This window comes from Kryptolebias marmoratus, linkage group LG13, assembly GCF_001649575.2.
Source record: "Kryptolebias marmoratus isolate JLee-2015 linkage group LG13, ASM164957v2, whole genome shotgun sequence".
In the NCBI taxonomy this organism is placed as follows: domain Eukaryota; kingdom Metazoa; phylum Chordata; class Actinopteri; order Cyprinodontiformes; family Rivulidae; genus Kryptolebias; species Kryptolebias marmoratus.
The window spans coordinates 5,234,039-5,247,878 of record NC_051442.1 but is presented as its reverse complement, the minus strand read 5'-3'; the positions used below and the strand labels follow the sequence as shown (position 1 = coordinate 5,247,878).

At 44.0% G+C, this 13,840-nt stretch overlaps 2 protein-coding genes across 2 annotated transcripts in view; one reads left to right on the top strand and one right to left on the bottom strand.

Moving 5' to 3' along the window:
• si:dkey-183i3.6 (LAT2 domain-containing protein) overlaps positions 1–2,366 on the top strand; it is an 11,146-nt gene extending 8,780 nt beyond the window's left edge. The window contains exons 6-12 of the mRNA XM_037979096.1: positions 584–615; positions 696–734; positions 818–845; positions 1,411–1,460; positions 1,549–1,608; positions 1,687–1,731; positions 2,185–2,366. Coding sequence (XP_037835024.1) covers positions 584–615; positions 696–734; positions 818–845; positions 1,411–1,460; positions 1,549–1,608; positions 1,687–1,731; positions 2,185–2,225 — 295 coding nt within the window. The 3' untranslated portion in view covers positions 2,226–2,366. The remainder of the gene's footprint in view (positions 1–583; positions 616–695; positions 735–817; positions 846–1,410; positions 1,461–1,548; positions 1,609–1,686; positions 1,732–2,184) is intronic.
• Positions 2,367–3,177: 811 nt separating this feature from the next.
• Positions 3,178–13,465, bottom strand: pgk1 (phosphoglycerate kinase 1). The gene is made up of 11 exons (XM_017419950.3): positions 13,258–13,465; positions 11,577–11,627; positions 11,338–11,493; positions 10,550–10,694; positions 7,873–7,976; positions 7,351–7,470; positions 6,476–6,590; positions 5,025–5,204; positions 4,776–4,953; positions 3,795–3,893; positions 3,178–3,709 (listed from the first exon to the last, which is right to left on the bottom strand). Exons 1-11 carry the CDS (start codon positions 13,320–13,322, stop codon positions 3,669–3,671), a joined length of 1,254 nt encoding a protein of 417 aa, XP_017275439.1. The 5' UTR covers positions 13,323–13,465; the 3' UTR covers positions 3,178–3,668.
• Positions 13,466–13,840: the final 375 nt, after the last annotated feature.

Genomic DNA, 13,840 nt, shown 5'->3' with positions numbered 1-13,840 from the left:
GCTACTTTAGTCCTTAGCTTACCTTTTGCTACTTTAGTCCTTAGCTAACCTTTTGCTACTTTAGTCCTTAGCTAACCTTTCGCTACTTTAGCCCTTAGCTAACCCTTTTCTGCCTTTAGCTGGTGTTTTGCCACTTAAACCTTTTAGCTGTCTCAGTTGCTGTTCTGGTACTTTAATGGAGCTTTTGGCTACTTTTAGCTTTTAGCCACATCTTTGCTGCTTCATTTATTCAGCTGATGTTCTTCACAGAAAGCGTCAGCAGCTTAAAGAGGAAGACTTTTTCTGTAATTTGGTAAAGAAATTCTTTGTCAGACGTAATCCATGAAAAAGGAGAAGCTTGTTACATAAACCTACTTCCTGTTTTTACAGATTTTTCCTGTTTTTTCTGAAGAATGACTTTAATTTGACCAGATTATTGCTCAATACTTGGGTTATAATTAAGGAAGTCAGATTTTTTGCTGAATGATTCGTTTGTCGACGCTGTTTCCTGGATTTTTCTCCTCAATCTCAGGGTTTTTGTTTTAATCTTATTTGTGTGTAAGTAAAACTGGAGGTTTAACTCGGGACTGTTTTTGATTTTCAGTAAAACCTTCGAAGGATCGGCTTTTCAAGAAGGTCAGCTTCTTATGGTTCATTTTATTTTATATTTTGTTACATTTTAAACCCCAGACTGATGGCGTCTCTGTTCGCTGCAGGTCAAACTGAGATTCAGGGAGATTATGAAAACATTACAGGTAAGAATTTACACCTTTTAAAACGACTTCACTTTGTGTTTGCTGCTGTTTTTTAAAGTATTTTCCTGTTTCTTCTCAAACAGCCGGCTCGAGCCCGGAGCACGACTACGTGTGAGTTGGATTTAAGTCATATTTAAAATGTAAACATTTTATTTATCAATTTTAAAGGTACAATAATTTAGTCATCGGTTTAGTGGAAGGAAACTTCAACAAAAGTTTACAAAACTAAACAAAACAAGGACTCAAGAGGAGGAAGAGGGAACGGACTAAAAGGTGAAGTGGTAACCAAACCCAGGTCTGCAGACAGGAAGAACAACCGACCACAATGAGCTTTTCAAAATAAAACAGGAAGCACGGAGAGATAAGCTTCGCCTTGTAGCTCACGCGACATTTCGCTAAAAAAAAACTGAACCTAAAGTTTGAAGCAGAATGACTCTCAGCTACTACAACAAATATTAGCCTGTTCCATGTTCGATTAGCTGTGGCGGCCATTTTGAATCAGATTCTCTCCAAAAGTTAAAGAGTTGTAGACGCTCACCTGGTGATTACTCTCTGAGAGTTTCGTCAGTATCCGTCCCCTGGTTCAGGAGATATTTTGCTAACAGACGTTCAGACACATGATTAATCATCTTTAATGAACTAAATAAACGGTGCAGATGAATGTCGTGTGTTTCAGAGCTCCGATCGCCGTGTCTCTGTATGAAAACGAGAAGAACCGGACTCCCGGTGAGTATTTTTTATTAATTTTTTGACACGTTTTGTTCCAAAATCCAGCCGGTTTGTTTCCTGATTTTCCTACGTCGGGTGTTTTTAGAAGCCGATCAGATTCCCGGCATCTACGGGAACGTGTTCCCATCTATGTCGATAACGGAAGGTAAGTCCTGCCTTCAGACGTCTCGATTCCCCGATGAGAAAAAGACGATTTCCTCCCAACTTCTGCTTCTTTCAACAGACGACGATTACGAAAACGCCGCCTTCCTGGAGCAGCAGATGGAGGGTGAGTTTGTCCGAACCACGTCTTTATTTTCTGTTTAATCCTTCACCTCTTCTCCTTCAGGGGAGGAAATTAATCAATTCAATGTGATGAAACTAGAAGTAAAGAATTAACCTGAGGTGGAGGTCGTTTCTGTGGGATTATTTCAGATTTAATCTTTATTTTCTCTTCTGTTCGGAGCACCTTTAAACTTCAGAGGCTGGGATTAAAACCAAAACAAAACAAGAAAAATATAAAATCTTTTAGGAGCAAACTTCACCTTACGTCAAATTTAACTTAAAAGTAGTTTTAATTTTCTGTTTCCAGTTCATTTATTCACAAAATTGATTGAATACTGAAAATACACAAACGTTGCTTCCAACGTTGCTGCTCCTGAGAAAAGACGTTTTATCTCATTAAAATGAAAATAAAGAACAAACATTAAATGCTGACCCGTTTCTTTTTGTTGAATCCCAGATGAGCCGGATTACGTGAACGAAGCCGGAGACTGCACCTGAACGCACCACGGCCTCCGTGTCGTTTGTTTGTTTGTTTGTTTTAACAAGTTAAACCGTTTGGTTTGGACCGCTCCGATCAGCTGTGTGTAAATATTTAAGCTGCCATCTGCTGGTGAAATAAATCCTCTGCCGTGAAGTTTGGTTCGACTCGAAATGATTCAACTTTTTCAGAAACCGACGGAGTGATCGGTTCGGTCTGATTCTCACAGATTTAAGAAATTAAAAAAAAAAGGTCAAAACTCAAAGAGAACCTGATGTGGACGACTCTCAGCTACGACCACGCCAAACTTCAGCACCACCTCTATTAGATCACCCGAGGTCATTTGTGTTGGCTGTGGCAGCCATCTTGAATGGGTTCCTGAAAGCTGCATTAAAATCTGACCAGTGAGATATTTTGCTAACAGAGTTTTTAAGCCAACATCTTGGGTAATCTGTTAGTCCTCAGAATATGTATTCAGGATGACTTTCAGCTACTACCACACCAAGTTTTAGCTCATTATCTGGGAAATTAACAGATTTAAAGCCAGTTTTGTCTTGACTTAGCAGCGGCCATCCAGTGATTATTTCTGTTTAATTAAAGTTTAATTTGGTAATTTTCCATCTTTGCCTTTAGGTGGCGAACCGTTAAGCTACAAAAAACGGACTCAGATGGTTTTAATTTCCCCCCAAATTTCACAAAACTCAAATATTAGTAAAACGAGTTCCCATCTTTAATATCTTTAACTAAACCGTGTCGCTTTGAGACGTCAAATGGTCCAGAAATATCTCCAAGTTGACCTGATTTCTGAACCAAATCTTTTATTTTTCTTTGCAGATCAAGAAAAATGTTATTTTTTTGGACAACATAAACCTGAGCTTTAATCTAAAAACACAGCTTGTTTTAGGACCGATCAGAGCTGCGTTTTAGGCTTTTTTTCCTCAGTTTGATGAAACTTGTAAAGAGGAGACGTTCTCAGAGACAGAGAGGCTTTTATTTATTTTATATCCAGATTAAACAGACGACCAGACAAGCACCACGTCTACGAACACCACAATAACCGTTTCTACACGTGCTCTACGCCTACAGCTCACACTCGTGGTGTCAAGCCCAGAGCGGCGAAGCAAAAAATCCCACATTCACACACAGTCAGGGGGCGAACGGAGGGGTTTGTGTTTATAGAAGGGAGGCGGAGCCTCGAACGCCTGCTGGATGACAGGGAAATCTGGATTCACCTCCGACCTCAGCAGGTTTGGTCTTTCTGCGGTTCAAAGGTCAAAAAGGAACCGCGTGACGGCTCGCGGCCTTGAAAGCAGCACGTTAAGGGAGACTGACAGCAGGTCTGAGGACGTGTTTACGTCACTTCTGGGATGTTTCGGGAGGGAAATACGACGCTGGCCGAGTAGTTACACACTTTTCTCTCTCTCTCTCACACACACACACACACACACACTCCGGGATGAGGTTCAGGCGCTGCTGAGGGCGTCGACGCCGGGCAGGACTTTACCTGAGGACACAGAGAGAGAGAAGACGTTCAGAGCGTTTACCGTCGTCGTCGTCATCGGACGTCACGCCGCGCTCCTGCCGCTCACCTTCCAGCAGCTCCAGGCTGGCTCCGCCTCCAGTGCTGACATGGCTGACCTTGTCTTCTGTGTTCCACTTGGCGCAGCAGGTCGCGGTGTCGCCGCCGCCTTCACGACAGAAAGCAATCTGATCACATTTCTGCTCAAATGTTTCAAACTGAAGTCGAGCCGCAGCTTCTTAAAGGTTAAAACATTCGGCTCTGATCAGAAACCGACAGGCAGAGAGGTTTAAAAACACTAATTTAAACCAAGATGGAGGAGCACAACCCAGCTGTACTTCCTGGCCGTGCACATTATTTTGTCGCCCGTCGCCATATTTCTGAATTACTCTCCTAGAAAACAGAAACCAAATTAGGAAAGATCTGAGACGAGTTTCAGACTCTTCTGAAGGAATAAAACGTTCAAAATTCGAGCAACAAGACTGGAAAGTACTGCCTGTAGCTTTTAGCGTTAGCATTTCAGCTACTTCTAAATCAGCCGTGGGCATTTAGGACGGTGGGGATCCATCTTATTGTCGAATATTTGACTGTCTGAGCCTGAGATTTATGGGAATACTTCATGTTATTGATAATATATATTTGATGAGCGCCCAAACACCCTGAGGGTCATCAGACTTCAGCTGCTGCCTTCTGCTCGTCATTAATAATCACCTAAACATCAGTAAATAATCTGATCAGTTGACATAATGAAACCTCAGGAACCTAATTTTGTGCGGATTCTTTCCTCTTCGTTTCTCTTCATGTGGCTCATGAGGTTAAAACCATCAGATTCTAGCTCAGGTTTCTCAGTAAAAACAAAACGACCGTCAGCCGAAGCTGCGACTGCGTTTTCATCCTTTTCTCCCGTTTACCTGCGTCTCCTGCAGACGACCTTTATTAAAGCTTCCGTTCTGAAACTGAAACTGAATCCTGAGGTTAAAGTAAACGCTGCCGTGAAACCACGAGTTCAACCGCCGTGCCGTTTCCCCGCCGCGCTCCTCGGTTTTCTCACCGATGATGGTGATGCAGCCCGACTTCGTCACCTCCACCACCTTGTCCATCAGGTTCTTAGTCCCCTTGGCGAAGTTGTCCCACTCGAACACGCCGACGGGGCCGTTCCAGACGATCTGCTTGGCCCGGCCCACCGCCTCGGCGTAGGCCTTGGAGCTATCTGGTCCACAGTCCAGACCCTGCAGAAGTTCGGTTCGGTTAATCAAGTCGGACTGAAAGGAGCAGATCGCCGGCGACCCGTGCTTCTCACCATCCACCCGTCTGGAATGCCGTCGGCGACGGACGCGGTGCCGGTGGTGGCGTGCTCGTCGAACTTGTCGGCGGTGACGAAGTCGACGGGCAGCGTGATCTTCACGCCGTTCTTCTCGGCCTTGGCCATCAGGTCCTTGACGATGGCGGAGCCCTCCTCGTCGAACAGGGAGTTACCGATCTGACGGGAGAACCGGGGAAGGAAAGATAAAAGATCTGACAAAAGAGTTTTAGGAAACCAACGGATCACATTTCAGCACTTTCTGTATTTATGAAGAACGTAGTGAGAATTAGGGGCCAAATAGATGCGATTATAAACTGAATTTGACTTGATTGCGACTTACATTTACCCAGATTTGTCTTTTTAAGACAATAAATTAAAGGTTCAAGTTAGTCATTTTATTTTGAAATAAAACAAAACTAACAGACTGAAACATATTTTATCATGAAGTCTCTTTTCTACGAACAGATCTGAGCTCCGTGTCGAAACATATCTTGATGTCGTTCAGCTCTTGCCTAATTCTTCTTCCTTTTTCTTTTTCCCGTTAATGATCACATGCTCTCAAAATAAAAGTGTTTTCCCAAGGCTGGGGTCACTGTTTGAATGGAGTCAGGGCAGATAAAACTACACTCCTGCGTGACTCGACTCTGTTTGGGATTCATTCTTTGGAAATCGTGTTTTGTCCAGAGGTCAAACTGAGGTCCTGAATGTGAGTTTGGGTTTCTGCTGTGAGGGGAAGGAAAAAGGTGTTACACAAAACTGAACCCCGTCAACGTTTAAACGCCTCAATGAGACACAACACATACTCTGAGCGTGCCTGAGGTCTGACCAAACGTCACCGAACACTGGCTGCTGTTGGCAAAGTGAACAACAAAAATAAATTTTTGGTCCATTTGCTTTGAAATCGTCAGATTTCTAAACCTGTTTTCCATCCTTCTGGCTCTAAAAGAGACTCCCTGCTGCTGGAGCTCATCCTGCAGCTTGTTGCACGGGTCAGATGGACGGGTCCGTCACACAGACTTCTGCCACCTTAACGTGATGCTCAAAGTAGAGAAGCAGCTCTGATGGGTTTATTTTTAGCATTTTATTCAGACAAATCAGTTTGGGATTCGGGCAGCTTTGTGGGGGCTGAGGAAAATGTTAAAAAGGGCCATATTCAGCTCCACGGGCCAGTTTTTGAACATCAGTCACAGAGAAAGAGGAAGAACTCCTCCTGAAGGACTTCCTTTTAGGCAAATAAAATTATTCAATCTGTACGGGTGTGAAAAAAAACACTGAATTAGCAACAATTTAATTCAGCACCTCTGCATGAAACCGCCTGAATCGACCGAACAACGCTGGCGTTCCTACACCGAATCAGTCCGCTGGGAGTCAAGCAAACTGGCTTCAAAATGGCCAAATTATCCCTTTATGTCCTTCAGGCTGTGCTGACGCCCCGCGGTCTTCCTCACCTTCATGTTGTTGAGGACCTTGAGGAAGGTGAAGGCCATCCCGCCGCCGATGATCATCTCATCGACCTTGTCCAGCATGTTGTTGATCAGCTGGATCTTATCCTTCACCTTCGCTCTGAAAGCCACGACACAGAGGCAGAACTCGGGTTCAATGTTTGGGATCTCGGTTCCCTTCAGCAGAACGCAGATCGTTCCATTTATTTAGATTTGTTTTAAAAATACGGCTGTATTAAACTTAGATACCACAGAAATCAGGAGGTAAACTGGGTAAATATTGTCCTTGTGGCTGTGTTTTAAATACAAAAGCACTTTAAATTATGCAAACATTTAATTCTCCATTTCTTTTATGAAACTCATGCAAAATATCAGAGACGACGTTTGTTTGGAGTCTCCTCTAAAAACCCTGAACTGTGGCCTACAGTGAGCGGCTGTAGCAGCTGCTGCTGCATCTTCAGTCTCCCACTTGGTGATTAATACGGTACGTACAGGCGTGGCTGATTATTATTATTATTATTATTTTAAAGTGCCTAATTAATCTGTATAGCTCTATAAATGTCTCAAATTCTGTCAGACAGTCAGTAACTCAAAACAAAACAGCAAACAGAAGAGTGTTCTTTCTCAAAATAATAAAAAAAAAAAGTTTAAACTGCATTAAAACTGGGGAATAATTCATTAAAGTTGAGGTGAACTCGAGCTGTCTTTAAATATTGTGTAAAAAGTCAACATTTTTACCTGGTTTTCTTTGGGCAGGTTTGTATTTTTAAACTTAAAAAGCTCAATAAAGATTAGAAAACATGAAGTTCTGAGGCGGAAACATTCCTGTAAAACATTCAGACCAACTTCATCCCCAAAAAAAAAGCGACGCACGCCCTCACCCTCCGAGGATGGCCAGGAAGGGCCTCTGAGGCTTCTCCAGGGCCATGGCGAAGTAGTCCAGCTCCTTCTTCATGAGGAAGCCCGCCGCCTTCTGGGGCAGATTCACCCCCACCATGGAGCTGCGGGAGAAACGTCAAAGGTCACGGCACAAATACTGTGTACTCTGACACAACGGCACGTTCAATGTTTGGGCTTTTTACTGGTTTTAGAAATGTAAAAATCATATTAGGAGATAAAAATTGTTTGTTTTTTTTTTTTAACATGTGACTTTTATGAGAACAGGTGTGGAAGTGAAGCGAAGGAAACGTGACCCCCTGACCTCCAACATACCCGTATTTATTCTCAACTATTTCCAATCAAAACAACAACGTGTTGGGGAAACATGTTGTTAAAACTCAGCAGATATTCATAGTTTGCCCTGAAACCGAATTCAGCTTCTCCTTTCATCCGTTTCGGAGCATCCCGAGCTCGGTAAGAAGCCGGCCGATGTTTCGCCACCGATGGCGGCGAGCTCAGCTCACCTGTGAGCTCGGTGAGCCGTCCCGAAGGCATCGTTGACATAAATGTCCCCCAGTTTGGACAGAGACGCCCTGAAGGAGTCGATCTGCTCCTGGGTGGCCTTGGTCTGAAGGACGACAAAAAAAACAACAAGACACAAAACAATTAAAGAAAAAATAAATAAAAGTCAGAAGATGAGGGAAAGAATGATTGTCTGTAGCTGCAGCACGCTTCTGGTTACACATGTTGATATAATTATGTGTTTAAAAGTGTCAAAGAGCAACAGTTTTATTTAGAAAAGCTTAAAATAATGATTTAATCTGAGCAGCTACTTCGCCCCTCCCACCCTGAACGTCTTTTCGCTGCTTTCCGACCGCTCTTGCAACACGTGTGTTTGTTTAGCTGCGGCGGCAGAACAAACCTCGACGCAAACCAACCTTTAAAACACTGAATGAACTTTAAGGTTGGTTTTGAATGAACAGATTTGGGTTTCAGAGGTAAAAGGGAGACGAGAACTTGACAAAAATATATATACCAACAATAAGGATCTCCTGGAAGAGCTTCTGTAGTTTATTTTTTTTAAAATTAAACAAACTTCTGGTAAGAATTCTAATTTAATAGCGAAGCAGAAATCCAAACTGTTCCGACTTCTGATGGTCTTAATTCTCCTTGAGATCTTTTCACGCACAGCCGAGTCTGTGGGGACGTCAGATCCCCCGAAGCACAGAAACTAAAACCGCCTTCCATAAAAAGTTTGCCTCTAACGACGTTTCCTGCAGTTTTCCCATCAAACATCAGGAATCCTCTGACCGGAGTCGGACGCTGGCGGCCTCGAAGCGGCCGTGGATCGGGTTTCTGTTGAACTCTAAAGAACCAAAAAGGTCACAAGTGTTGGACCGGAGGGCAGAAAAAGGTCAGGGGAGTTCTTCGACGCGGATCAAATGTCAGACAGCTGGACGTCGGCGCAGTTCCAGCCTGCTCCAGCTGCTTCCCGTCGATTTAAACGTCTCCATCCTGACTGAATGTTTGTTTTAACACATCACAAACAGGAGGATGTGGCAAAAAATACATTACATCCGATTCTAAATCCGACCAATTAAAGATCAAACTTTAGTTTTAGAGCTGAGCAGAAAAACTGAGCTTATTTTCTAAGAAAAATGCTCGTTAAAATCATCTTAATTAAACAAAAATAAGCCCTTTCTGCACTACTTTCAGTCTGAATTCTTGTCTTTTAAACCTGGAAAGATTTTCCTAAAATTATTCCTTTTAACTGAAAGTTGTTGCTGTTGTTGTATAATTAATTTAAAAAGTAAATCCACCGTTTACGGCTCTGATATTAACGATTATTTTAAAGTTATCTACAAAATACTTCCTGCTTTGAGCTACACAGCGACTCCAACATATCCCTCCTAATTTAAAAAGTCATACAACTTATTTTACTCCAAGTCCAGAAATAAATAAACTGTTCAAAAAAAAAAAAAAAAAAAAAAAAAAAAATCACTACACCAAAAGTTCTCAGATGTTTTTACAACATTTAAAATAAAATAATCAAACCCTCAAAAGTAAATAATTTACTCTAAATGAAGAAATAAGAAGCAGCAAACTGATTATTAAATTATTTGCATGTAATCTTTCAGATAATTGATTAATTAGTGACTTGAACCTGTTTTGAGAACAAACACCTCCATCTAAAAAAAGGAAAAGACACCAGAATGTCCCTGATTGTGGTCCGAGCTGCAGGTCCGACTTTAAAAATGGAGTCCCATGAAGCAGCTCCAGGACATTAATTACGGATCGCGTGTCGGAGCTGGGCGGACGGAGCGCCTCGCTCCAAGTCGGACGCCTGAGAGGCGGCGAAAATAGACCCGGGGTGAGAGAAGAGCAGCGGGAACTGAAGAACCGGACCTCCGAGGGAAACGGACGACCTTCGGGGAGAAATGTCAGACGACGTCCAGAACCTTCGTCTACTGAACCGCCGTCGCAGCACGAAAAGATGCTTTTATTAGTCGGCCATGTTTGTTCTGATTACAGCTGATATTACCCGAGACTTCACTCTGTTTCAACTCCGCTGACGGTACAGAATACACCTGATCTACGGGTCTGACAGTCCTACATGACACAGGTTGACCTATGACCCCCCATGACCTTAAAATCAATAGGGATCATCCTCGACCAGTGAGGTGTCCAGCTTTGCTGTTTAACATTCCTACATCGTATGGTCTCAGAGTCCGAGCACCGACAAGGTTTCCACCAAGGTGTCACCTGTGAGCTTGACCTACAACCCCCTTAGTTACCCTGAAATCAATAGGGATCCTCCTCCACCCACGAGTTGTCCGTGCTGCACAGTTTGACGTTTCTGTGTTAACGGGTTATCAGTTTAGACCTCAGACAAGGAATTGTCCACAGGAGGAGGAGTCAAATTAAATTCTGTCTTTGAGTGAAAGACGTCCTCGTCTCTTGTGTTTGTTTGTTGTTGTGTGGAGCGGCCATGTGTGCAGCCCGTCAGGACTCTGATTACGTCACTGTAACGGCGCCAGGATCGCTCGAGGTCAGACTGAATCATGGCGGCGGCGCCTACCATCGCAGACACGGTAGCTCCCGCAGAACGTCCCAAACATCGGTCACATTTTTTTTCCCCCTCAAAGCATAATTTCCATCACAGAGTTGAGGAAACGTGAAGAAATGAACCGACGGACTCGCCTTGTTTCCAGACGGGTCTTTGCCCTTCCCCTCCTCGGCCACGTGGAAGCGGAGGTTCTCCAGCAGGATGACAGATCCAGCGGCGGGGTTGGCGCAGGCGGCCTCCACCTCTGGACCCACGCAGTCCTTCAGGAAGGACACGTCCCTGCAGGGACACGGAGAGGATAGGACCGGTGAAGATCAGGAACCGTAACGGAGGCGACTAGTTGATGAGTGAAACATAAAATCTGTGCCTCTGGTTAGAATTTGAGTTTTAAACTTCGTCCCGTTCAGTTTTATTGGCCTGATGACCTTTTTAAAGAAACAGAAGACATTTATTACAGACGCTCTCATCTCATCTGTATTAGGGACGCACAATGTGGCATCTTTACAGACATAAGCTGATATTTTCCAACTAATTTTCGATGATGAACAATACAGAGATGTGATCATCAAGCCTCTTCTGTGGTGGAAATTAGATTTATTTTCCTCTATTCTTGTGATTAAAGTTTAAAATCTGAGTCACTAAACAAAAAACTTAAACTCAGATTTATGGATTTTTGATTTCACGTTAAAAAACTGAAACTTTCTTATTTCTCCCGTTTAAATCCAGTTCCGGTTCAGTTTTTACACTTGGAGCAGTTATGAAGCGTAACGCCCTTTTTTAAATCTTGTGTTTTTAGTTTAAAAACAGTTTTAAGTGTGGTTGTTACAGAGAAGGAATCAAAAGAATCAAAAAGCTGACTGAGATGTGAAACATAAATTGTAAAAAAAAAAAAAAATCAAGCGTTCACTCCTCAGCCACTCACTTGCCCAGGAGGGTTTTGAGCTCGGCGGCGACGGCCTCCAGCGAGTATTTCTCAGGCATGGCGTTCCCGTCGGGGCGGCCCAGGTGGCTCATCAGCACCACGGACTTGGCCCCGTGGTCCAGACAGAACTGGATGCTGGGAACCGCTGCCTTGATCCTGAGGATTGAACGTGGGAGAGTTCAGACAAAATGATCTTTGTTTGTCGTTGATTTTAAATCACCTGTTCTTAAATCGTTTACCTCTGGTTGTTCGTGATGTGTTTGTCCTTCATGGGAACGTTGAAGTCGACTCTGAAACAGAACAGAGTTTCTGTAAGCGAGCCGAAAGAGAAGCTGCGCATCAAACTCCTCGCAGATCTGTTTCATAACAGGAAGCTCGATGGAAGTAACACGAACAACAACAAGTGTGGTTGTACTTTGCAGATCCAGTCTTCCCTTTCCTTCTTTCCTTAACCCCCCTGTGTTTGATCTCCACCTTTCTGAATGCTTCCCTCCGCTCATCGGCTGGCTGATAACTGTGTTTTCCTGCGACCCTAAAGGCAGCATCTCGCTGGGGAAGCGACAGGTGGAGACCAGCAGGCGACGCAAAACTGCAAGAGAAGAACTCTACGATGTCCAGGTCAAAGCAAAAACCTACCTGCTCAAAGCTGTCTATAAAAAAGGCCTTTATCGTGAACATTAACACCGTGGGGTTTCTGTGAGGTAAAACAGAGGACGGTCAGTTACATAACCCCCCCGTCCCCCCCTCCGTCCAGTCTTCCCACGCTCCGGATCTGCTGGCTTTCCTGAAACCCAAACGTCAGCAAACCGGCGACTCCTAAGTGAACAAAACGTTCATCGATCATCCGTAAAAAGCTTAAAAACTCGCCTGCAGCTGAACTCCACGGGTCACACCATCATCAGATCTGATCAAACCTCATTGATTTTAAAAACTCACAGCAACGACTGAAAGCATTGTTCCTCTTCTGTCTGCCTCTAACTTCTGTTTAACCTCGACAGCAAAGAACCACATGAAACCCAGGTTTAACTCAGGTGCGCTGAAGACGTCCCCGGGGGTTTTACGTGAATGAAGAATGAAGTCGTTTCCTGGCCTCTGGAGACATTTTTTTTTCCGTTCTCACACGAGGTCTCTATAGCAACACCCTGCCTGCCTTCTTCTTCCAGTCTGACTCAGCCTTCCTGTAGCTCACAAAACACCCATAGAAAAAAATTAAAATGTGGCAGGCTGCAGCAGGCCCTTTTAACACAGGCCCCCCCGCTGAACCTTATCCTCAGCCTGCTGGCCTTGAATCACCGGACTGAGCAAACCCACATGGCCCTCTGACATTTCCACACATGGTGTCGGCTTCAGGCGCTCTTCTGTGGACAGACACGAAGACAGGCGAGTTCAGACACATTCAGGAGGTCCAACTTGGAGACAGCTTTCTTCAATGGAGGGCCACACCTTTTGAGTAAAACACTGAAGCATCTTTGGTTTCTCACAGTTTGACGTTTCCTACTATTTACAGAGCAAACTTCAGGAACAAAAGGCAAAAACAGTAAGCAGAAATTAACTTTAAAAAGATCACAATTAACAGCTTCATTGATTGGTTGTTTCAGCACATTCCTGTTTCCTGTAATGCATGTCAGCTCACTCATTTCTGCCAGTTTTGATGAGTTTCAACACTCAGATGAGAGGTTTGCTGGACACCAGCAGTGGATGTGTCCTCCACCGGGGGGGTGTAAAGCGCCGGCTACAGCTTCCCGTCCATGCAGCATCTCTTCACGGACACGTAGCACCTCCTGTCCTGTCCTGTCCTGTCCTCTCTTCTCCTCTCCTCACCGCCAACTCAGGCGCTGCTAACCGTCGGTTATTTAGTCCCTCACGCGCGAGCTGGTTTTACCCGAAGCTAAATGTTAGCATACCGCGGCGGACACCCACCTCATAATGACCCGTTTCCCGTTGACGTCCACCTTGTCCAGGGTGAGTTTGTTAGACAGAGACATCTTGCCCGGTTCGGTTAGTTCTGTCTGCCGCGGACCTTTTGCTTTTTCCCCTCCTGGCTGGGTTACCTCCGCTTCCTCCGGCTGAAGTGCAGGTTAGCAAGAAGAGAGATGTCAGTGGTGACCTTAGCGCAGAGCGGAGGGAGGGCCCTGGGGGCGGGGCACGGCTTCTCATTGGCTAACACGGCGCAGAAACCGTTCAGTTCGATTGGATTAGATTCCTGCTCGTCTTGTGACGCAATCGCTTCGTTCCTCTTTGGCAAGCCGGTTTATCAAGAAATCGCGATAAATGACACAATCATTAAAAAACTACATATAAAATTGTTTTTACTTGTAAAAATGTAATCCAGTCGTTGAATTACTACTTAAAAGCACCTTTAGTCATAATAGTCTAAAAGTACAAATTAATTTGTTCAACTAAAATATACTTAAAACTGTAGTTATAACTTTTGAGCATTTATTAAAGTTTTAAAGTTTATAAACTGTTTATAAAGCATTAATAAAACAGTTATAAAATACTG

Bases quoted from the DNA above. Each gene is read 5' to 3' on its own strand.
- pgk1 (XM_017419950.3), bottom strand. From the start codon at position 13,322: ATGTCTCTGTCTAACAAACTCACCCTGGACAAGGTGGACGTCAACGGG. The intron at 7,471-7,872 runs GTGAGCTGAGCT...TTTCTCCCGCAG, and splicing joins ACGGCTCACCGAGCTCACAG to CTCCATGGTGGGGGTGAATC. The intron at 4,954-5,024 runs GTGAGAAGCACG...GAACTTCTGCAG, and splicing joins GCATTCCAGACGGGTGGATG to GGTCTGGACTGTGGACCAGA.